Source organism: Narcine bancroftii, chromosome 1, assembly GCF_036971445.1.
Source record: "Narcine bancroftii isolate sNarBan1 chromosome 1, sNarBan1.hap1, whole genome shotgun sequence".
Classification (NCBI taxonomy): Eukaryota; Metazoa; Chordata; class Chondrichthyes; order Torpediniformes; family Narcinidae; genus Narcine; species Narcine bancroftii.
Window position 1 is genome coordinate 158,261,907 of NC_091469.1, and position 23,904 is coordinate 158,285,810.

Below are 23,904 nucleotides of genomic sequence, written 5' to 3' on the forward strand. Positions count from 1 at the left end.
TAAAGCAAGATTAACAGTCTTCCAGACTGAAGCATTAGCCCTTTCGACCTGCCCATTGCCATTGTACCTTGTGGTACAGCTGGTGGGAATCCCATTCCGTAGCAGGGCTCGCCGCAGTTCAGCGCTCATGAACGCTGAGCCTCTATCGGTACGAATGTAATTGGGAAAACCAAAAATGCTGAAAATTCTGTGAAGGGACTTAATGACAGACGCTGATGAGACGTCAGGGCAGGGTATCGCAAAGGGAAACCTGGAATATTCATCAATCACAGTAAGGAAATATACATTTTTGTTGTTGGAAGGTAACGGTCCTTTAAAACCTAAGCTAATCCTCTCAAAAGGTCAGGTTGCCTTGATGAGAGTGGCCTCTGGAGCTTTGAAGTATTGCGGTTTCCATTCTGTGCAAACAGAACAGCTTTTAGTCAGTTTCCTGACTTCTTCCAGAGAGTAAGGAAGGTTGTTAGCCTTTATGTAGTGGAAGAATCTCGTGACTCCTGGGTGGCACAGTCTGCTACGGATCTCTTTTAGCCCCTCCAGCTGAGCACCAGCAGCAGATCGTGACAATGCGTCAGAAGGATCATTTAACCTGCCCGGTCTGTACTGGATCTCATAATTATAAGTTGAGAGTTCTATTCGCCAGCGTGCCATCTTATCATTCTTGATTTTACTTTTGTGTTTCTAGCATTTCACTGGACCGCATGGCTTTTCTTAGTGTTTTGGCTAGAGTGACTGCCCAGTCATTGGTTAAGGGCTCCTTCTCCAGCAGCTTCTGTCGGATGTAACTGGAGTCAATCCCGTTGACTAAAGCATCCAGCTTCAAGGCATTGCGGTGTTGTTGCACATGGACTGCCCTAACATCACATTCATTTGCCAGTGAGTCGAGAGCCAGTGCATAGGCAGCATCACTTTCCCCGGGTTTCTGGTGTCTAGTCAGCAACTGGTGTCGAGCAAGCACCACATTCCGTGGCACTGCATAATAAGAAGTCAGACATTCCCGGGCTATAGCCAGAGGGGTAGCTCCTTGCGTTACGGCGAAAGGGACCTCACCCAGCAGAGAGTTCAGGTGGCCCCACTGTATCGCCTCATCGACCACATTGCTTCGAGCCATATAGTAATCGAAACAAGCAATCCAGTGGTTGAAAATTTCTCTGGCCCTCGAGCAGACTGGCCGATTATCAGCTGCTCTGGCTTGAGGGCTGCATCCATTTCTGCTAATAAAATTGAAGTGCCAGTTGATGAAGTAGACAAAGACGATGCGATCAAACAATCATCATGGCTTTCATTAGGAGTAACTCATGATACAATAATGAAAGACAATAGGTGCATATACAGTTATAACATAACATAACAATTACAGTACGGAAACAGGCCATTAGGCCCTTCTAGTCCGCACCGAACCAAACACCCCTTTCTAGTCCCACCTCCCTGCACAATGCCCATAACCCTCCATCTTCTTCTCATCCATATACCTGTCCAACCTTTTCTTAAATAATACAATTGACTCCGCCGCCACTATTTCTCCCGGAAGCTCATTCCACACGGCTACCACTCTCTGAGTAAAGAAGTTCCCCCTCATGTTACCTCTAAACCTTTGCCCCTTAATTCTTAACTCATGTCCTCTTGTTTTAATCTTTCCTCCTCTTAACGGAAATAGTCTATCCACATCCACTCTGTCTATCCCTTTCATAATCTTAAATACTTCTATCAAATCCCCTCTCAACCTTCTACGCTCCAAAGAATAAAGACCTAATCTGTCCAATCTCTCCCTATACTCTAGATGCTTAAACCCAGGTAACATTCTGGTAAACCTTCTCTGCACTCTCTCCACTCTGTTTATATCCTTCCTATAATTAGGCGACCAGAACTGCACACAGAACTCCAAATGAGGCCGCACCAACGTCTTATACAATCTCAACATCACCTCCCAACTCCTATATTCTATATACCCAAGGGGAGTGTCCTTAACAGTAGAGATAATACACAGCCAATGTTAGTACAGCAAGGCTCGCCAGAGGGGAGATAGGCAGCTTGGCAGACATTCACCACAGATGGCAAAGTCACCTTCCTGTCCACAGATGAACAACAACGCATCTTTGAATATATTAGCACAGCGAGATGTGATGCTTCTTTTATAGTTTAATATGAGTTGAAGATGGTTCCCTAAGCACACAGTATATGAGTGAACAATGCCATCACGCCCTACATGATGACATACATAACAGGGAGGGATGTTCACCACCCTCCCTCTGGCACCTTCCCCTGTGGCAGCAGGAGGTGCCACACATGTGCCCATCATGTTCTGGGGCCCCAAACAGGCCTTTCAAGTAAAGCCACACTTCACTTGTGTGTCTGCAGGATTGATTTACTGCATCCAGTGCTCGCTTTGTGTCCTCTACATCGGAGAGACTGGACGCAGATTGGGAGATGGCTTCGTTCAGCACCTTTGCTACAACGGTCCTCCGGGTCACACTCCCATACTCACATGTCTGTCCATGAACTTATGAACTATCCCGCGGATTGAAGGAACAACACTTGATTTTCCATTTGGGCACCCTCCTGCCAGATGGCTTTAACATTGACTTCTTTGCTAACCCGCTCGCCCTTTTCCCCCCTTCCCTTTCCAGTTCTTCTCCCTCCCTTTCCCCTCCACCCACCGCCGATCGCTGCTGTCCCCTCCCTCCCTTCTCCACCTATCATCTCCTGCCTTTTCCCCCTCCTTCCCCCCCCCCCATCCTTTTGTTCGGATGCCTGCTGACATTTCTCCATGCCTTGAAGAAGGGCTCAAGCTCCAAACAATGGTGATGTATTTTTACCTTTGTGCTTGACGTCCTGTTTTGCGGAAACTGCCAAAATGTTTGGCCTGGTAGTCAGCCTGAAGAAAACTGAGGTCCTCCATCAGCCAGCTCCCCACCATGACTACCAGTCCCCCCACATCTCCATCGGGCACACAAAACTCAAAACGGTCAACCAGTTTACCTATCTCGGCTGCACCATTTCATCGGATGCAAGGATCGATAATGAGATAGACAACAGACTCGTCAAGGCAAATAGTGCCTTTGGAAGACTACACAGAAGAGTCTGGAAAAACAACCAACTGAAAAACCTCACAAAGATTAGCGTATACAGAGCCATTGTCATACCCACACTCCTGTTCGGCTCCGAATCATGGGTTCTCTACCGGCATCACCTATGGCTCCTAGAACGCTTCCACCAGCGTTGTCTCCGCTCCATCCTCAACATTCATTGGAGCGCTTTCATACCTAACGTCGAAGTACTCGAGATGGCAGAGGTCGATAGCATCGAGTCCATGCTGCTGAAGATCCAGCTGCGCTGGGTAGGTCACGTCTCCAGAATGGAGGACCATCGCCTTCCCAAGATCGTGTTATATGGCGAGCTCTCCACTGGCCACCGTGACAGAGGTGCACCAAAGAAGAGGTACAAGGACTGCCTAAAGAAATCTCTTGGTGCCTGCCACATTGACCACTACCAGAGGCCTGATATTGCCTCAAACCGTGCATCTTGGCGCCTCACAGTTCGGCGGGCAGCAACCTCCTTTGAAGAAGACCGCAGAGCCCACCTCACTGACAAAAGACAAGGGAGGAAAAACCCAACACCCAACCCCAACCAACCAATTTTCCCTTGCAACCGCTGCAACCGTGTCTGCCTGTCCCGCATCGGACTTGTCAGCCACAAACGAGCCTGCAGCTGACGTGGACATTACCCCTCCATAAATCTTCGCCCGCGAAGCCAAGCCAAAGAAAAGAACATAAAGGACACCGTTTGACCTGCTGAGTTTCTCCAGCTTTTTGTGTTTTTACTTCAACCACAGTGTCTACGGATTTTCGTGATTTACTTTTTTTCACTGTTACAGAATAAGTTAATACAATTATGGAATAAAATATATCTTAAGGGGTAAGGTTAGATTGTGGGGTTTATGTATTAGTTTGCATTCTACAAGAGACATTAACATTTCACAAAAGACATCTCATTTGGAATGCACAAACCTGTGCAGGTGGAGCCTTCATGTCTACCATTGACTTTACTAGAAACCATGATGAGTGCCTGTGAAGACTTCACAAGTAGGTGTTAATGGGTCTGATGTGGTGGAATTGAAATGGACTTTTAAAGGTATAGGCATGCTTGAACAGATGTCCCGCCTCAGAAATTGATTAATTTTTTATTGCCAAACTGGTGCCAGTGTTCCAAACCTCTGGTCAAAGTCTGCTGTTCTAGGAGGGGTCGTGTGGTTTTGCAAACAGAGAGTGAAAAAAACATGCCATTCTTTGGGGGAGTGAGAGAGAGAAGCCGCTTTCAGGTGCTCGGACGCAGATAATGTGCCGGCAGACGCGGCTGGAGGAGTGCAGCTGGGACGTTCAGGTGGCCGCAGAGAAGACGCCTTTCTGTCACCTGAACATACAGCTGAAGGAGAGCTGCGTCCGAGCGGACACGGCTCCTGTGGACTGTGGCCGTGGTCACTGCTGCGTTCCCTTCCCCTCTCCAAGCCCTGTATCTCTTTTGAGATCTCTTCAGACCTTTATTTTTAACCTCTTATTTATGTCAGCATTTAATTGTGCCAACTTTGGTAGCCCTGCCTTCAACTGTCAAGCTTCTGAGTTTTGGGAGCGATGTACTATTTTTTTACCGAGCTTTTGGTTATGTAATCTAATGCCCCAAAGTAGTTTTTTTTTAAACCGAATAAATGCTTTGCGATGTTAAAGTCACTAACTAAACATAAAGTGCTGTTGTTAAATTGTTACCTACATGATGGCAAGAGAAACAATATTTAATAGGATATTAAATCTTATATTAAATATCTTAGAAGGATTGTGTCTTGGGCTGCATTCACGATGCTGCGTTCAGGTGCAACGGGGGATGCTCTGAGCCAGAGAATATACCTACAGGAGGAGAGTTAGGTAAGTGCTCCTTGGGGCTGGGTTCTCCACCTTCAGGTGGCCACCCAACAGCCGCATTGGGGTGGCTTTACAGTCGGGTATTATGGGCACCTGAAAGCGGCTAGAGAGCGTCACTTTTATTGCAGCAGCTGGTGTTGAAGACTGCAAATTTGCAGACCTGCTGCAAGACCTCATTTGAAGATGGGTTTTGAGTTCCAAGTTCAGCCTATTCTAAACCTTTGCAGTCAATTACAAGAGGATGCGGCTGGTTAATGTGTTTCTCCTGGAATAGGGAAAGGGAAGAACTCTTTGTGGTAACCTATAAGAAGAGGTTAACTTTTGGGAAAACCCATGAGGGGGGCAAGTTTCTTCAGCAAGACCCTGAAATGGCTGATTGAAGGAGATCAGTTTGTGTGTGTGTCCAACAAACATCGAATATCTCCCTGAGTGGTAACAATTTAAGTTAAAGCACCAGAGCCTGGTGAAGATCATAAATGTTAAATTCTGTGCACAGTGTGAAAATTGCCTGATACTGGTGAACTTAGAGAAGTGAAAAGTGAATGATTGGACTGCGAAACAGAGAGCTTTCCAGAACACGAACACATTATATACACATGTGCTTAGAATTAGAAGGGTGTTAAGTTAATAGTAACAAGTTGAACATTGATCTTATTATTATGTATGAAGAAAATTAAAAACCTTTTTTATTAAGTAACCATTGTCTTGATGAATTTCAATTGCTGCTGGTTCTTGGAGTCCTCTGGGCTCGTAACAGTACGAACATCACTCGTAAATCGTAATTCCCGTAGATCGCTGAATGTACCGGCAATAGTAATGAGATCAAAAACCAGCAAAATTCAAATCACGCCATTAAATTACAATATCATACGCACAGCATGGATGTATTTACATTCACATCGTTTCATGTGGTTAAAGTGAAAATTCAGTAAGAAAGCAGGAGAATTCAAAATCAAAACGTTTAAGAGCTGCATCAAAATTAAGTTGATTTTAGCGTTAAACTTTATTTTTTTACATGAGATACATTAACAGATTACGTTTGCATAGTCAATAATGGCCCAAATAATGTAAAACCTGCAGACAAATACATGTGGAAATAATCCCGTTAAAATAAACAGGAACGAATACACAAGCATTCTGATAAATGTACTTGTTAATTGCCTAAATCTAATAGATTATATGGAGACCAACAACAAAATAGTTTTGTAAAATCTCTCTACATTGAATTATAACCTTATTAGTAACTGAGTGGAAACCTTTTTTGATTTTTCTCTTTTTCCTTTAATTACTACTTCCTTCTCAGAAAGATATTGATCCAGGTTCACATATACTAATAGCCACAACATTGTAGCTAAAACCCCAGAAAATTTGACAAAAGCAGCGATGAGAAAAACCCCAGCAGAAATGAAAACAACAGCGCGTGCTGGTGGCGCGTGCAGACGGAACCACGTGATTCGAAGCGTCATTGACACTGGGGAAGAACGACATGTCTGACCGGAGCACATTAGAAGGTTCAAAACGTAAATTACCATTGTTCTAGCCTTGTAGGTACGCTGGGGTTACGAAAAATGTTTGCTGTTATAACTCAGAGGAATATTTTAATAAAAAAATTATAAATTTCTGCTAAAACACCACACAAAAATTTTTATAGAGACTCATTTTGGGGTCACCCACTGCGATTCACACCCCCCTCCCCCCCCCCCCCCCCACAGTGATGCCCGTACACTGCGGATGCCTATGGAGGCCGACAAGATTGGTTTATTTTCATGCAATAAAAACAGTGAAAATTGACACACAATTTGCTTTCACCATCGGCAAAAATGCCTCTCACAGTCAGAGAAAGAGAAGCAAAAGAGTTTCCCCTCGGAGTGTCGAGGGGATAGTTAAGACAGAGCTCTTTGATCAGGAAGGGAATCAGTGGTTACGGGGAGACAGCAGAAGAATGGTGGTGAAAAGGAGCGGCTCCGATGGCTCAGTGGTTAGAGCACTGGTCTTGTAAACCAGGTGGTTCTGCGAGTTCATCCATCACTGGGGCCCTCACCTTCATGAGGGGCTGTGGACAAAGTGGTGGCTCTCTGCTAAAAAAATGTCATGTATGTTACATTTTAAATTAATGATTCTCAACCTTTTTCTTTCCACTCATATACCACCTTAAGCAATCCCTTACTGATCACAGAGCCCCGATGGAATAGGGATTACTTACAGTGGGATGTGAATGGAAAGAAAAAGGTTGAGAACCACTGCTTTAATATCAGCCATGATGGAATAGAGGGAGGTGAGGGGGAGACTCGATGGGGTGAATGGCCTAATTTTGCCTGCAGTGTCTCCTGGTCTAATCCAGATCAACCTCTTCTGCACCGTTTCCCAGCCTATAACTCTATGAGTACCAATGTGAGATGGAGGGGCACGGCAAGACCTCCTCCGGAGCTCGTTCTGTGCGCTGAGGGATGACTTGCATTTATGTGGCGCTTCGGAACAGCTCCACAGCGCTGTGTATGTGTTAGTGAGAAGACGTTTTTGAAGTGGGTGGAGGTTCTTTTGACCAAGGAGGTGGGGGCTCCCTTCTCCCTAGGGTGGGGTGGTTGGGCTCCCTTCTCCCCTGGGGTTGGGGGGGTCCCTCCTTTCCTGGGGTGGGGCGGGGCAGGGTCCCTTCCCCCAGGGAGGGGTGCAGTCTCTTCTCCCCTGGGGTGGTGAGGGTCCCTTCTCCCTTGGGGAGGTGTGGGTCGCTTCTCCCCCAAGGGAGGGGCAGAGATTCCCTTCTCGTCCGGGGCGGGTTGGGGACCCTTCTCCCCTGGGTTGGGAGTCCCTTCCCCTCCTCAGGGAGGGAGGGAGGGAGGGGGAGTGGGTGGGAGGGAGGGAGGGAGGGAGGGGGAGTGGGTGGGAGGGAGGGAGGGGGAGTGGGTGGGAGGGAGGGAGGGGGAGTGGGTGGGAGGGAGGGAGGGGGAGTGGGTGGGAGGGAGGGAGGGGGAGTGGGTGGGAGGGAGTGAGGGAGGGGGAGTGGGTGGGTGGGAGGGAGGGGGAGTGGGTGGGAGGGAGGGAGGGGGAGTGGGTGGGAGGGAGGGAGGGGGAGTGGGTGGGAGGGAGGGGGAGTGGGTGGGAGGGAGGGAGGGAGGGGGAGTGGGTGGGAGGGAGGGAGGGAGGGAGGGGGAGTGGGTGGGAGGGAGGGAGGGAGGGAGGGGGAGTGGGTGGGAGGGAGGGAGGGAGGGAGGGGGAGTGGGTGGGAGGGAGGGAGGGAGGGAGGGGGAGTGGGTGGGAGGGAGGGAGGGGGAGTGGGTGGGAGGGAGGGGGAGTGGGTGGGAGGGAGGGGGAGTGGGTGGGAGGGAGGGGGAGTGGGTGGGAGGGAGGGGGAGTGGGTGGGAGGGAGGGGGAGTGGGTGGGAGGGAGGGGGAGTGGGTGGGAGGGAGGGGGAGTGGGTGGGAGGGAGGGGGAGTGGGTGGGAGGGAGGGGTCCCTTTTTCCCCCAGGGAAGGGAGGTGCAGGGTCCCTCCCCCCCCCTCCCCCCCCTCCCCCCTGGGGTGGGGTCCCTTCTTCTTCCATGGGGAAGGGAGGGGCGTGGTCCTTTCCCCCCTGGGGTGAGGAGAGCCCCCCTGGGAGGGGAGGGGAGGGGCAGGGCGTGGTCCCCTGGGGCGGGGTCTCTCCGGGCTGCGAGCCCCCCCCGTCACTTTGGCGGGCTCGGCAGTGGCCCGCAGGCGGCGCCCGGTGGCCGTGACTCGGACCCGCTCCGTCTCGCTCCCACATAAGGAAGCGCAGCCCTTCCCCCCCCCCCCCCCCCCGCCCCGTCCCCACCCCCCCCCCCCCACCAGTGCGGGGCGGGCAGCCGGAACTGCGGGCAGCGCAGTCCCGGAGCGAGCACCGGGAGGCCTAGCCGCTCCGACTCCGGGTGAAGTCGGCAGACAGGGAGCAGAACCGGAGCGGGATCCGGGAGCCGGGCCGGACCGGGACTGTGAGCGGAGGCGGAGCGAGTGGCAGCGACGCGGGGATCGGAGCCGGGGGGTGGGGGGGGGGGGCAGAGGGAACTGGGAGCAGGTACTCTGGAATCAGAACGGGAGCAGACCCGGAGCGGATAGACTGGGGTCAGAGGGGGACCAGAACAGGAGTAGATAGACTGGGGTTAGAGGGGGATAGACCCGGAGCAGATAGACTGGGGTCAGAGGGGGATCAGACCCGGAGCAGATAGACTGGGGTCAGAGGGGGAGCAGACCCAGAGCAGATAGACTGGGGTCAGAGGGGGAGCAGACCCAGAGCAGATAGACTGGGGTCAGAGGGGGATCAGACCCGGAGCAGATCAGAATCAAACTGGGCTGAGACCGTGATAAGACTGGGATCAGACTAGATAGACCAGGATCCCACCTGGAGCAGATAGATCGGGGTCAGAGGGGAATCTGACAGGGAACAGACTGGGATCAGGCCAGGAGCAGATCGGGATCAAACCGGGCTCAGACCGTGATAAGACTGGGATCAGACTAGATAGACCAGGATCCCACCCGGAGCAGATAGACCGGGGTCAGAGGGGGATCAGACCAGGAGCAGATCGGGATCAAACCGGGCTCAGAACATGATAAGACTGGGATCAGACTAGATAGACCAGGATCCCACCCGGAGCAGATAGACTGGGGTCAGAGGGGGATCAGACCAGGAGCAGATCGGTATCAAACCGGGCTCAGACCGTCATAAGACTGGGATATGACTAGATAGACCAGGATCTGCCCCAATGCAGACAGACCAGGATCTGTCCTGGAGCAGATAGACCGGGATCAGACCCAGATCGGACCTAGATCAGATCAAGAGTCAAGTGCAGTAAAGCTGGGATTTGATGAGGATAGGCTGAGGGGACACTGGGTTCAGTGCGGCAGCAGTTAAAGAAAAACTGGATTTAATCTGGAGCAAGGGGGAGTCTGTTTTGATCCGGTTTATTTGGAACATTGAAGGAAGGGGTGATCTTCACCTTGTGGCGTGCCTCTCCGGATCTGTTGGCATGGGTTTATTGTTCAAACTGCGCCCAGGATGAGGGTAGGTGAATTCCTCCTCATCTCCCTGATGAACCATGATGATCGATTATGTATTGGAGTTTATTGTTCCTTCGATTGGAATTGAAGCTTGACTGGATTATTATTTTATCAACGCACCATTGCTGGAAAACTCATCGTGGCTGGCTATGACCAGATTATGGACAGATGAGCCAAGGAATCAATGTTGGATTATTGATGAGCCGTTGCAAGCCATGTATTGATCAGAACCAGATCATCGATGAATACTATGGATTATCAATAAACCAATGCTGGATTGTGACTGATTGATGGATTATTGATTAATTGTTATTGGATACTTAAATGATTGGGGAACTGGTCCAAACTTGTCCTGGGTTAACAGCTATTTCACCTGTTACTTGGCTTGAGGAGGCGAAGAATGTCCTGAGTGGAGTTAATCCCACCATTGATGATGTGAAGGCTTTTTCCTAACTTCTGGAGCACATTTTCTGCTCCAACCATCCGCCAAAAGCTAGAGGAAGATGTGAATCGGATTTGGATAGGGTTTGGGGGGGGGGCAGCGGGTTCATCTGCGCAGAAGATGGCAAGGGAATCGACCCTCAGGTTGGACATGCCCAGCGATGTGCTGTTTTCCCCGGACCCTGGGCCGTACTCGGCTCCCGCCTTGGGCGGGTGTAACTGCCTCCGACCCTCTTCGTACAGGGCACTCTGCAGCGCTGTCTCCACACTGGCCAGGATCGATGACTTCTACTGCGAGAAGATCGGCTCAGGATTCTTCTCGGAGGTGTTCAAGGTAGGCGTTGATTGATGGTGTCACCTCCTGAGTAGGATAAATCTGTGAATGAAGGAGTTTAGCAGGAGAAACAGAATGAGAGGTATACAGCATGGTAACAGGCCTATATAGCTCAGCAGCCCATCTGCTCCAATTAACCCTTGCATTTCGAGCCAGAACCCTTCATCAGGACGAGTTTGGGCTAGAAACATCAACTGTTCCTTTTCTCCCATTAATGCTACTCGACCTGAGTCCCTCCAGCAGATTGTGTCCAGATTCCATAGATTCACAGAACATTACAGCACAGAAACAGGCCCCTTCAGCCCTTCTGGCCTGTGCCAAGTCCATCACCCTTCATACCTCTCCCATCCAAATTCTTCTTAAATGTTAAAATTGAGCCCGCATTCACCACTTCAGCTGGCATCTCGTTCCACATTCCCACCACTCTGAGAAGAAATTCCCCCTCATGTTCCCTCTAAACTTTTCCCTTTTCACTCTTAACCCATGTCCTCTCGTTTTTATCTCACCTACCCTCAGTGGAAAAAGCCCACCTACATTTACTCTGTCTATCCCCCCCTCATCATTTTAAATTCATTCCTTCAGGTGCCTTGCCGTTGGGCTTGGGCGATCATGTCTCCCCATCCGTCATGATCTTTGACGCTCCAAATGATAGTTGTTGCCTCCCCTGTTCTCCATCTTTGAGCTGAGACCATAGTTGATGTTGACTTCATGATTATACATGGGGAAAAATACTGAAGTGTTTCCCGTTGCCTTCTTCAGTTGCAGTGTCCACACTGGACGGGTCACCCTGGCCATTGATCAGTAGATTCATCTCCCTAGCTTTTTTAGTTTTACGACCATAAATTCCAATCTGTAGAATCTGCTTGTAAAAGCCACCCACAATCTGCAATCCATGGCTTCATGTGACCCCAAGTGGGAGACTACCCCTTGCCCAAGGGTGACCTCTAGACTATTGGACGGAAGGAGCACCTTACACCCCTGATACTGAGCAATTGTGCAGCACTGACACCAAATTTTAAATACCGGTACTTCTATCAAATCTCCCCTCATTCTTCTACACTCCAGGGAATAAAGTCCTAACCTGTTTATTCTTTCCCTGTTACTCAGTTCCTGAAGTCCCGGCAACATCCTAGTAAATCTTCTCTGTACTTTTTCTATCTTATTTGTATCTTTCCTGTAGTTCGGTGACCAAAACTGCACACAATACTCCAAATTTGGCCTCAACAAAGTCTTCTACAACTTTACCATAACATCCCAACTCCTGTACTCAATACTTGGATTCATGAAGGCCAAGATGCCAAAAGCTCTCTTTACAGCCCTATCCACCTATGACACTACTTTCAGGGAATTATGTATTTATATTCCCAGGTCCCTCTGTTCGACCACAATCGTCAGTGCCCAACCAGTTACCGTGTACCTTCCTTGGTTTGCCCTTCCAAAATGCAACACCTTGTCTGCATTAAATTCCATCTGCCATTTTTCTGCCCATTTTTCCAGCTGGTCCAGATCTCTCAGGAAGCTGTGAGAACCTTCTTCGCTGTCCACAACGCCTCCAATCTGCAAACCTGCTGATCCAATTTACCACATTATCTAGATCATTGAGAGATATGGCAAAACAACAATGGTCCCAGCATCGATCCCTGAGGCCCACCACTAGTCATAGGGCTCCGGTTTGAGAAGCAGTCATCCACCACTACTACTCCCATCCAACCATTGTTGAATCCAGTCCACTACTTCGCCATGAATACCGAGTGTCTGAACCTTCCTAACTAATGATTTATAGAGTTTTTCGAGGAGGTTACCAGGAAAGTTGTCGAAGGAAAGGCTGTTGACAACGTCCACAGCCTTTCCTTCGACAACTTTCTTGGTAACCTCCTTGAAAATCTCTATAAATTCGAATCGTACCTGAGGGTGTAGGTTAATGGGGTGTAAATTGGTCGGCACGGACACGTGGGTCGATGGCCTGTTAACGTTCCTTATGTCCAAATTGAAATAAAATTCAAGCATCTGCAGTCCCCCGTGTGGCTCAAGGTCTATGACAGAAGTCCTGCCTCTCTTGCTTCTTTGTCCATGGTGGAGTATTGAAACTCACGGAATAGTAGGCCATGATTTTAAATGTCATTGATTGTTGGGTTTACAACAGGGTGCTGAAAAGGGACACCTGTTGCTCAAGAGAAGCGGTGAGATAGAATTGCACGTTTGTAATGTGAAGTAATGACATTATTAATTAAACCCTGTGTGCCAGTGGGCCTACTGCATGGATAGAGTGCAGGGTACATCGAATAAGCTGAACTACAGGGGGACGTGCATATTGGATTTTAAACCTCGCGAAACAGTGTAAAGGCCAGCAAATAATAAACAGAGATAAACTTCCATGAACCCAGCACACATAGTGAAAGAGTTTTAGAGCAGGGAACAGCCCAACTGGTCATGTTTTTTCCCTTTACAGAATCAGAATTTATTGTCATGCACGTGCCACAAAATTTGTTGTTTTGCAGCATTATAGGTACAAATATTCTTATAAATTATGTTTTTAAAAAAAAATGGTGCAAAAGAAGACAGTAGTATCTGTGGTTCATTGTCCGTTCAGAAATCGGATGGTGGAGGGGAGAGGCTCTCTTTTCTTTGTACCATTGGGAGTGCATCCGAGGATTCCTGTACCTCCTGATGGTAGCAGTGTGAAGAGGGCATGGCTGGGGTGGTGAGGGTCCTTGAGGCTAGAGGTTGCATCTGCCCCACACCTCTCTGTACCTGCCAAATGTCTTTTGAACATTGTGTTCACTAAGATCCCTATTATCTGGAATTCAAGCAACCAGGAAAAAAAAAATCGCAGAAAATAAATGGGTAAAAAAATGCAGAAGTGGCACTCCTCGTCGCTGGTTCACGCAATGCACAGTCTCAGGCAACTGGAAAACTTGCTCATCCGGGGTCTATCAATCCCGGGTATTGGAGGGTTTCACTGCAATTGTTCTTACCTCTGGTGGCTCATTCCACCATCTGTGTGAGAGGTGCCCTCAGATCCTCTTTAAATCTTTCCCCTCTCCACCTTAAATCAATCCCCTCTCATTTACACTACTTTCCCTTCTCTGGGGGAAATTTACCTTGATTATTTACCTTGCTTATGTCCTCATAAGTTTATACACTATACAGCCCTCCCCACACCTCCCTTCCACATCCTAGGGAAAGAAGTTCCAGCCTCCCTCCTTGTGGCTCAAACCCACCAGTCCTGGTAAAGTTCTCGTGAAAAGTAAAGCAGGAGGAACTCAGATGTAAAACAGGAAAGTCTGCAGACCCTGAGGTTGAAGTAGAAACACAAAGCTGGAGAGACTCAGCAGCTCCAACACAGTGACCTTTATAGAGCAAAGATAAGGATGGATAAGCAATGTTCCTCAAGGAACCTTGATGAAGGGTTCAAGCACAAAACATCGGTTATGTGTCCTTAGCTCTATAAAGGACACTGTTTGACCTGCTGAATTTCCCCAGCATTGTGGTGTTACTTTTGCTGGAGGAACCCGACAGGACTCGCACTGTCTGTAGGAGGGAAAGATATTTTACTGACGTTTACCTGAGACCTGCTGAGATCCTCCGCCACATTTGTGTTTTTGCGCCAGTCACAACGTTATCGTGAACTATTTTTTTCTATCCCCAGCTTATTGCTCTCCTGGGTGACCAGAACACGATGCCCCTCCTGCGTTCAAATCCCTGACCGATGAAGGCAAGTGCGCCAAGTGCCCACTTAGCCCTATCTACCTGCGTCGCTGCTTGCAGGGAACTGTGGGTCTCTCCCTTCTGCACCACTCCAGGGTCCTTCTATTCCCCATGTATATCCAGCCCTGGTTTAATCTGCTAAAATGTAACTTCTCAGGACCAATAAAGGTATATATTCACACAGAAACAGGCCCTTTCTCCATACGTCCATGCAAGCCATCGAGAATGATCTACACTTACCCCATTTACTAGTGTACGATTGCCTTGGTGATTCGAATGCATGTCTGGATGTCGGGCCATAAGACAGGTGCGGATCCATCCCGTCGTGGCTCATTCTCTTTCCTTGGTTCTTGATCCTCCAAAATACTCCGTATGGAACTTATCCTGGAGGTGGGGGAGGGTTTGCTTAAGGAGGAGTAACTTGAAAATTCATCGACGTAAACACGTCATGCAATTCATTGTTTTATGGCAACATTACAGGTGCAAATATCAATGCTGTAAATTACATTTAAAGAAAAATAAATTGGTGCAAAAAGAAGGGGGCGTCCGGTTCATTGTCCGTTCAGAAATCTGATGGCCGAGGGGAAGGAGCTGGTTTTGTACTGTTGGCTGTTCACCTTCAGGCTGTCCCCGATTCCCATCCGAATCAAGGACCAATCTACCTCGGACTTAAATGTACCCATTGACTTGGCCTCCACAGCAGTCTGCGGCGACGAGTTCCACAGATTCACTGCCCCTCTGGGATAGAGAGATTTCTCCTTGTCTCGGTTCTGAAGGGACGTTTTTGTATTCTGAGGCTGTGCCCTTGAATTATTCATTTTTAAAATTATGGTCTATTTGTATCTTTAAAATTTTTTCCCCACTTCTAAATATCTTCAAGTGTTTGTCAGAGAAATAGAGGGTATTGGTGTGAGGCCGGGAAAGATCCTCGTGGAGCAACTTTTCATGGATTGTGGGGCAAAGGACCTGGACTGTGCTGTGATGTTTACAGAATGTCAGAAACATACAAGAAGTTACTTAAATCATTTTTAGGGTTGACAGAGACTTCCCCCTCCCCCCATTCCCCTCTCTTCCAGCTGCCGAAGGAATCTGCGTATGCTTCTCCAGAACTCCTGACAAATGGCTGGGATGGGGAGGGTTATCAAGGCAGGTCCTCTGTTTCTGGACAGACAGATGGACCACTCGGGCAGTAAGATCAGAGGCTGAGAGAAGGTTCCGGGGAGCATTGGTTAAAAAGCAGATCGCATACCTATGGCCTCCTTCCTTCAACAGACATTGTAACGCCAACTCTGATAGTCGAGGGGGTTAGCTTGTGGGAACAGGTTTGGTGGCTTGGGACTGTAGATAGAAGCAGGGAGAATGCTTCCACAGGTAGGTAAGACTAGAACTGGGGGACCGAAGGTGGAGTGGGGTAGATTTGGGACAAAGATAGGGAGGAAACTGCTTCTTCCAGGGAGCAATGAATCTAAAATACTCTGCCCAAGGAAGCGGGTAGAAATGGATGTTTGGCTCGTTAGGGAATTAAAGGCTGTGGGGGAAACGGCCGGGTAGGGGCAGCCGAGTCCACGGCCTGATCAGCCTGGCCAAGCAGACTTGGCGGGCTGGATGGCCAACTCCTGCTCGAGTTTCCTATGTGCTCGAAGGGGATCCAGGCCCATTTGGTCGTCGTGACCTGCCACTGCATCCCTGACTCCCCCCCCACCTCCCCCCAGCACCTTTCACCCATCCCTTCCTCATCAAAGATCTGTCGGCCCTAAAAATGACTCCAGCTCTTCGCTTCCATTACCCTTTCGAGGAAGAAAACTCCATAAACTTGCAACAGTTGGGAGGGGTGGGGGGGGGGGGGGACAAGGGTGCCCTTGTCTTTCAACCGAGGACCTTTTTATTTTTAAATTTTTGAAATGTAATCTGTCTCATACAGTAGGAAATGAAGCAAACACAGGAACTTCCAGCAAACTGCAAGATGATTAGAAAGATATAATCAGCTTTGTGTGTCAGTTGAGATAAAAAAAAATATCGCCCAAGACACTACAGATAAAACAAGTGAAAGACAAGGGCATGTATCTGTCCCTTTACGTGAAACATGGGAAATGACAGCACAGTACAGACCCTTCAGTCCACAGCCTTGTGCTGGCCCAATAACCTACTTGAACAACTGCCTCGAATTTCCTGACTGCACATCCCAAGACTTTTCTCAGCTCGGCTATTTAACAGCCGTTTATAAGATCCTATTGTTCTTACCTCCACTACCATTGCTTGGCAGCACTCACCACTCTCTGTTTTAGAGATTCCGTCAAGCATCTGACATCAGGGCTTGGGCGGTCTGTTGCATTCACGATCGGACACCTGCAACGTGATCCTACCACCGGAGAGAATCGGGGACGGCAATGAGGAAGCATCCAGGAGTGAGATCGATCAGCGGGCTGAGTGTTCTTACATCCTCCTCCCCTCCCAACCCCTGTACTTATTCCCAAGCACCTTAAAACCATGTTCACTATTTCAGCTCCGGGGAAAAAAGCCTCTGGCCATCCACACAATCAATACTCCTCATCTCTTTGCACACCTCTATCACGTCACCCTCCATCACTCCATGGAGAAAAGTTGAAATACCCTCATAAGACGTGCTCTCCAATCCAGGGGCCATCCTTGTAAATCTAATTTTTTTTTGGCTCAAGAGAAGTCGATGTTAATGCCATCTGGTTGGAGACTGAATATAAGGTTCCTCCAATTTGCAGGTAGCCTTGGTTTGGCATTGCATGAGGCTGTGGACAGACAGTGAGGGAATTAGATGTGGAGTTGAAATTCCTGGCCACTGGGAAGTCCTCGCTGTTGCAGTGGACAGAGCGAATGTGCTCTACGCAACGATCGCCCTGTCTCCCCAATGTAGCGGAGGCCATATCGGGAACTCCATATGCAGTAGATGACCCCTGCAGATTCACAAGTGAAGAGTTGCTTCACTTTGAAGGGCAGTTTGGGGCCTCCGAACGGTGGTGAGGGAGGGAGCTGTGGGTGCATGCAACATTTCTTGTGGTTGCAGGGATGTACCAGAGGATTGGGGCGGGGGGGCACAATTAATGACTAGGTTTACAACCTTTAGTAACCTGTCCTGTGCATTGGCACCCCCCCCCCCCGCCCCCATACCAGACAGTGATGCAACCAGCCTGAATGCTTCCCACAGTTCACCTGTAGAAATTTGGAAGAGTCTTTAGTGACAGACCCAATCTCCTCAAATTCTCAACGAAGTATAGCCGCTGGGAAGCTTTTATCGTGACTGCATCGACGTGGAGGCCCCAGGAGAGATCCTCAGAAGATGCTAGAATCTGAGATTTGTTGCCCTCCCCACTGCTAATCCCTTGATGAGGACTGGTTTGTGTTCTTCTAGCTTCCCCTTTCTGAAGTCCGCAATCATTTCCTTAGTTTTACTGACTTTGAGTGCAAGGTTGTTTTTGTGGCGCCACTCAGCCAGCTGATCTATCTCACTCCTCATTGCCGTCTCCGATCTCTCCGGTGGTGGGATCACGTTGAAAGTGCCCGATCGTGAATGCAACAGACCGGCCAAGTCCTGACGTCAGATGCTTGATGGAATCTCTAGACCAGTGGTTCTCAACCTTTTTCTTCCCACTCACATTGGTGCCCTGTGATCAGTAAGGGATTGCTTAAGGTGGTCTGTGGGTGGGAAGAAAAGAGTTTGAAGACCACTGTTTTAATCGTCCCTCATTGACTCGTTATGTGCACGGTTTCAGAACTCCAAAGGAAATGGGCCAATGACAATTTTTCTCAAGCAAAATATTTCAGTAACTACTGGGTCTAGAGCGGTGATTCTCAACCTTCCCTTCCCACCCACGTCCCACCTTACTGATCACAGAGCACCGACGACAGGGATTACTTACAGTGGTAAGTGAGTGGAAAGAAAAAGGTTGAGAACCACTGGTCTAAAACATTAAGATGTAACAATAAATATAAGGCAACAAATTTCCAGTGTGTGTCCTGTGAAAGGCAAAGTTAAGCTAGATCGTCCTTGTTGAATTCTGTCCTGCAAACAAAGATAAAAGATATTTATCAGGTAGTAACAGTTCTGAACTTCTGAACGTGTAGTTATCTGAATGGGAAGAGATTGGAGTAGGGGGAGGTGCACCTGATGTCCTTGGAACGAGGCATGCAGGTGCAGAGGGCAATTCGGAAGGCTGAGTTGCCATCACCTCAAACAGATTTGATGACAGGAAAAAGGTTGTCTTGCTGCGGTTGTAAGGGCCCTCGGTGGGACCCCATCCAAAATTTTTTGCAGCTTTTCCCTTGCCATAGAAATGTTACTGCACAATACAGGCACTTCAGCCCACAAAGTTGTGCCGAACATGTCCCTATCTGAGAAATTACTAGGCTTGACCCATAGCCCTCTATTTTTCTAATCTCCATGTACCTATTCAAAAGTCTCTGAAAAGACTCTGTCGTATCTGCCTCCACTACCGTTGTCAGGTGCCCATTCCCCGCACCCACCACTCTCTGTGTAAAAAAAAAAAAAAAAAAAACAAAAAAAAACATATCCCTGACTTCTCCTCTGCATCTACTCCCCAGTATCCGTAGCCTGTGTCCTCTTGTGGCAACCATTTCAGGCCTGGGAAAAAGCCTCTGGCTATCTACACCAGTGGTTCTCAACCTTTTTCATTCCACTCATCCTTATGCCATCGGTGCTCTGTGATTAATAAGGGATTGCTTAAGGTGGGACGTGGGTAGGAAGGGAAGGTTGAGAATCACTGCTCCAGACCCAGTCATTTCTGAAATATTTTGCTTGAGAAAAATTGTCATTGGCCTATTTCCTTTGGAGTTATGAGTTATATTCCCTCTGCCATTGGGGCTCTGTGATCAGTAAGGGATTGCTTAAGGTGGGATATGGGTGGGAAGAAAAAAGTTTGAAAAGCACTGTTTTAATCGTCCCTCATTGACTCGATATGTGCACCGTTTCAGAACTCCAAGGGAAATGGGCCAATAATAGTTTTTCTCGCCAAATATTTCAGGAACAATTGGGTCTAGTGCAGTGATTCTCAACCTTTCCTTTCCACCCACATCCCACCTTAAGCAATCCCTTACTGATCACAGAGCCCCAATGGCAGAGGGATGACTTAAAGTGGGATGTGAGTGGGAAGAAAAAGGTTGAGAACCCCTGGGTCTAAACATTGTACTTGTGTATCTGACAATAAATGCTCATTCATTAATTCATTCTAGATAACGACCACTCTGTATGTAAAACTTTTCCTCCCAATCACCTGCAAACTGGAGCAACAAGAGTCCAATTTCTGTCAGGACACCTGACAGATGGCAGTAACATCGACTTCCCCAATTCCCGTTAAACCTTCCCTGCCCCATCTTCACCCTCCTGTCTCCTTTCCTCTGTTCTCTCTCTTTTCCCTCTGTCTCCTTTCAAAGAGCCAAAATCAATTCTCACCTTTCCTCTTATCACTAATTAACACCTTTCCTTTGTTGGTCTGGACTCTTCCCCCTTCCATTTTGATGAGATGCCTGCCTGCTTTTTGCTTACATCAGGAGGAAGGGAGCAGGCCTGAAAGCTCAGTAATATATCCTATATTCTACGGCCGCAGCGAGAGCAGTTGAGTTCCTCCAGCATTTCTCTGTGTTAATATCACAATCATAGCATCTTCAGACTTTCGTGTTACACCACCCCACTCACCCCCCCCCCCCCCCCCCACCACCCCACTCAACCACCTCTCTCTCACCTTTTAGTGAGGTTCTTTGAGGGATAGATACTGGTGCTGGGACAAGTGAAGAGGCTCCGATGCTCAGATTCAATCCGCGATCTCTCGTTTGGCTGAGAGGGCTGTGTAGTTCTCTGGGCCTGGTTCCGACGTTTTCCCAGCCGCGTGCACTAGTCGTTCTTTCCCAACGTCCACGGAACAGATATCCGCGTTGGCAAGACCAACTGAGCGGTGCGTTTAGCGTGATGCTATTGGAGCGCCAGTGACCCAGGTTAGAATCCCGCGCTGTCTGTGAGGATGTTTTCCCTGTGACCTGCGTGGGTCTTCCTCCGGATGCTCCAGTGACCTTCCACGTTCCAAAGACATGGTAAGTTAAATTAAAATTAATATTTTGAATTTAGACATGGTGCAGGGTAAACAGGCCATTTCAGCCTTTGAGCCCGTGCCGCCCAATTACACCCCATTAACTTCCAACCCGGTACGTTTTGAACGGTGGGAGTAAACCAGAGCCCCTGGGGAAACCCACGCAGACATAGGGAGAACCTACAAACTCTTTGCAGACAGTGCGGGATTCGAACCCTGGTCCCGATCGCTGGCGCTGTAACAGCATTGTGCAAACTGCTATGCCAACCGTGCTACCTGATTGGGTGTAATTGGGCGGCACATGTTTAAATGGCCGGAATTGGTTTCTACCATGTTGAATCATTAAAATGCAGCATGGTTCTGAGCCAATACTCCAATACACCAATTAGCATACAATCTCTGTACGATTTTGGACAGTGTGGGGGGGAGGTGGAAACTGAGCACCCGGGAAAACCCCACAATGACACGGGGAGAACATACAAGCCCCTTACAGCTGGTGGTAGATTGGAACCCAGGTAGTTGGCCCTGAGCTAACTTCAGATGCTGTTGTGATTCAATTTCATTAGTGGGTTTGGAGTTGCACTGAGACCTAAACATAGACTCCCAACAAAAATTGGTTGGAGTGGATCGCAAAAGGTCCACCAGAAATTGGGTGTGTGGGTGTGACGCTCCCTCTCAATAACAGGGAAGAACCCGGTCATCAGGTCCTCGGGACTGCTGTACATGGGGCTCATCCTCTGCACCTCTACCCTGGCAATCACCAGTACAGTCTTCTGATTCATAAGGGGATCCAAGATGGAAAGGGTTTGAAGGGTCACAATGTACAAGTCGCCAGAAAATGGGGGCAAGGGCACAGCCCAACGTGGCCCTTATCCTGAGGACCACCTTCGAGGGTGGCTAGATCAGGCTGTGCGTGGAACCAAAGTACGAGTGTACCAAATGCCGCTGTGTCCCAGGTGTTGCGTGAGATGGGCCTGGCCCCGTTGCTGCACAATGTCCCAGTCAGCTGGACTTTGCCACGCCACCTATCCTTAGTGGAAATGTTTTTACAAAACCACACCTTTGACCACAAGACCATCAGAAACCAAGGTACATCCACCAGAAACCAAGAGATGAGAACTTGGTGGATACAGTAGGGTGGTTGCCCAAGTAGACCATCCAAGTCATCTGGTGGAATGCCTCATCACTGGGGCTCATGAACAAGCACCAGGGTGGCCTCCCAGTCAGGTTCTTCCTGTACAACCAGGGCACCACACACGTTGTCCATGAGATGACTGTGGCGGAGCGGAGACGGCTGCCCACCTCTTTCTAGAATGCAAATATGCTAAGTGTGAGTGGAGAAGGATGCAGGGGTCCCCCAGCAGCAGTGTGACAGAGCGTAACGACACAAAGCTGGAGAAACTCAGCAGTGTCCTTCATGTACTAATCGATGCTCTGTGATCAGTAAGGGATTGCTTAAGGTAGGATGTGGGTGGAAAGAAAAAGGTTTGAAAACCCATTTTATTTGTCCCTCATTGACTTGTTATGTGCACAGTTTCAGAACTCCAAAGGAAATGGGCCAATGAGAATTTTTCTCAAGTAAAATATTTCAGTAACAATTGGGTCTAGAGCAGTGGTTCTCAGCCCTGCTGCCTGTGTGCTCTTCAACCTCAGAGCCCCTCACTGGTCCTCCGACGTGATCACCATCTGCAGGTCGTACACTCTGCCCTCAAGTAACAAGAAAGGGTGTAAAGACAAACCAACAGGGAGATGGCAATGATGTAAATAGAAATTAATATAACAATGTACAGTGATGGAAATATCTGGATGCAAAACTAAGGGTGGGAAGAGATTTTGAATGCTTTCCTTTGGTAAATAATTTATTGCAGTGGTTCTCAACCTTTTTCTTTTCACTTACTTACTACTTTAAGTATTCCCTGTGCCATCGGTGCTCTGTAAGGGATTGCTTAATGTGGTGTGTGGGTGGGAAGAGAAAGTCTGAAAAGCACTGTTTTAGTTGTCCCTCATTGACTCGTTATGTGCAGGGTTTCAGAACTCCAAAGGAAATGGGCCAATGACCATTTTTCTCAAGCCAAATATTTTCAGTAACAATTGGGTCTAGAGCAGTGGTTCTCAACCTTCCCTTCCCACCCACATCCCACCTTAAGCAATCCCTTATTTATCACAGAGCACCGATGGCAGAGGGATAACTTACAGTGGGATGTGAGTGGAAAGGAAAAGGTTGAGAACCACTGATTTATTGTGAATAATGTCTATTTCTGGATTTTATCTAAAAAAAACAGCGCCTCTGCCTCTCCGAGAGATCATCGCGGACCAGGTCCATGTTTAGTGCTGGCTCAATAATTTCAGGCTGACTGACTAAAGGCGGACTCTGAACAGTTCCAAATTTAGTAAATCACTTCAATCTCTGTTCCTGGTTCAGCTTGTGTCTCTGGAGAGTGATTCAGCACTCTGACTGCAGCTATGGGAGTGAGTGCTGAGAGGATTCAAGTTTAAATTGAAGGAAAAGTACAAAAGCTGGGAAAAACCCAGCAGGTCAAACAGGCGACTTTATCAAGGAAAGATAAGCAACGCTTCGGGCTTGAGCCCTTCGTCAAGGTTCAAGTTCAACATGCACCAAGGTGCTGTGATGTAGTTGTTGAGTCAGCTCGTACATAGTATAACATGTCAGTCACAGTTCAGAAGGACAGTGACAGAGAGAGATGAAGGCGCATTCTGGCTGGAGGAACTCCGCAGGTCGAGCAGGATCCGTGGCTGGAAAAGAACGGTTGGCGTTCTGGACAGGAACATTGAGTGGAGGGGGAGGTAAGGGGAGGGGGTGAAGGGGGGCTGGGGGGAAAGGAGGGTGGTGTGGGAGAAGGGGATGGCGAGGGTGAGGGAGAGAGGGGGGGGTGAGGGAGAGGGGGTGTGGGAGGGAGGAGGGGATGAGGAAGTGGGGTGGGAAGAGGGGGCTGAAGGAGAAGGGGATGGTGAGGGGATTGATGAGGGCGAGGATGGAGGGGGAGGTGGAGCTGGGGGAAGGGAGGATGGTGAGGCTGAGGGAGAGGTGAGAGGGTGAGGTGGGAGGGGGTTAGGGTGAGGGAAGAGGGGGTGAGGGGATGAGGGTGAGAGTGGGGAGGTAGGGAGAGCGGGGTGTAGGAAGGAGGGGTGGGAGAAGGGGGTGAGGGAGGGGGGGCTGAGGGAGAAGGGAATGGAGAGGGTGAAGGGATTTGAGGGAGAGGGGTTGAAGAGGCAGGGGGCTTAGGCTGAGGAGGGAGAAGGGGATGAGGGTGAGGGGCATTGAGGGAAGAGGGGTAGGGGAGAGAGGGGGATGCGAGGGGGAGGGTGTGAGAGAGGTCTGAGGGGGAGGTGAGCAAGAGGGGGGTTGGGGGTGAGGAGGGTGAAGGAGAGGGGGAATGAGGGTGAGGGGTATTGAGAGGGGAGGGTGGAGAGAGA

The 23,904-nt window shown here is 48.9% G+C and overlaps 1 protein-coding gene across 2 annotated transcripts in view; it reads left to right on the forward strand.

The window, feature by feature from the left end:
* The first annotated feature begins 8,678 nt into the window (after positions 1 to 8,678).
* The window catches only part of LOC138765378 (dual specificity testis-specific protein kinase 1-like), a 147,711-nt gene continuing 132,485 nt past the window's right edge, over positions 8,679 to 23,904 (forward strand). Inside the window, exons 1-2 of one of the 2 annotated variants that reach the window (XM_069942422.1) lie at positions 8,679 to 8,852; positions 9,838 to 10,690. In XM_069942422.1, the coding sequence (XP_069798523.1) occupies positions 10,478 to 10,690 (213 nt within the window). In that variant the 5' untranslated portion in view covers positions 8,679 to 8,852; positions 9,838 to 10,477. Of the gene's footprint in view, positions 8,853 to 9,837; positions 10,691 to 23,125; positions 23,275 to 23,904 lie in introns of those variants that run through there. The other variant, XM_069942436.1, reaches the window with a different exon arrangement.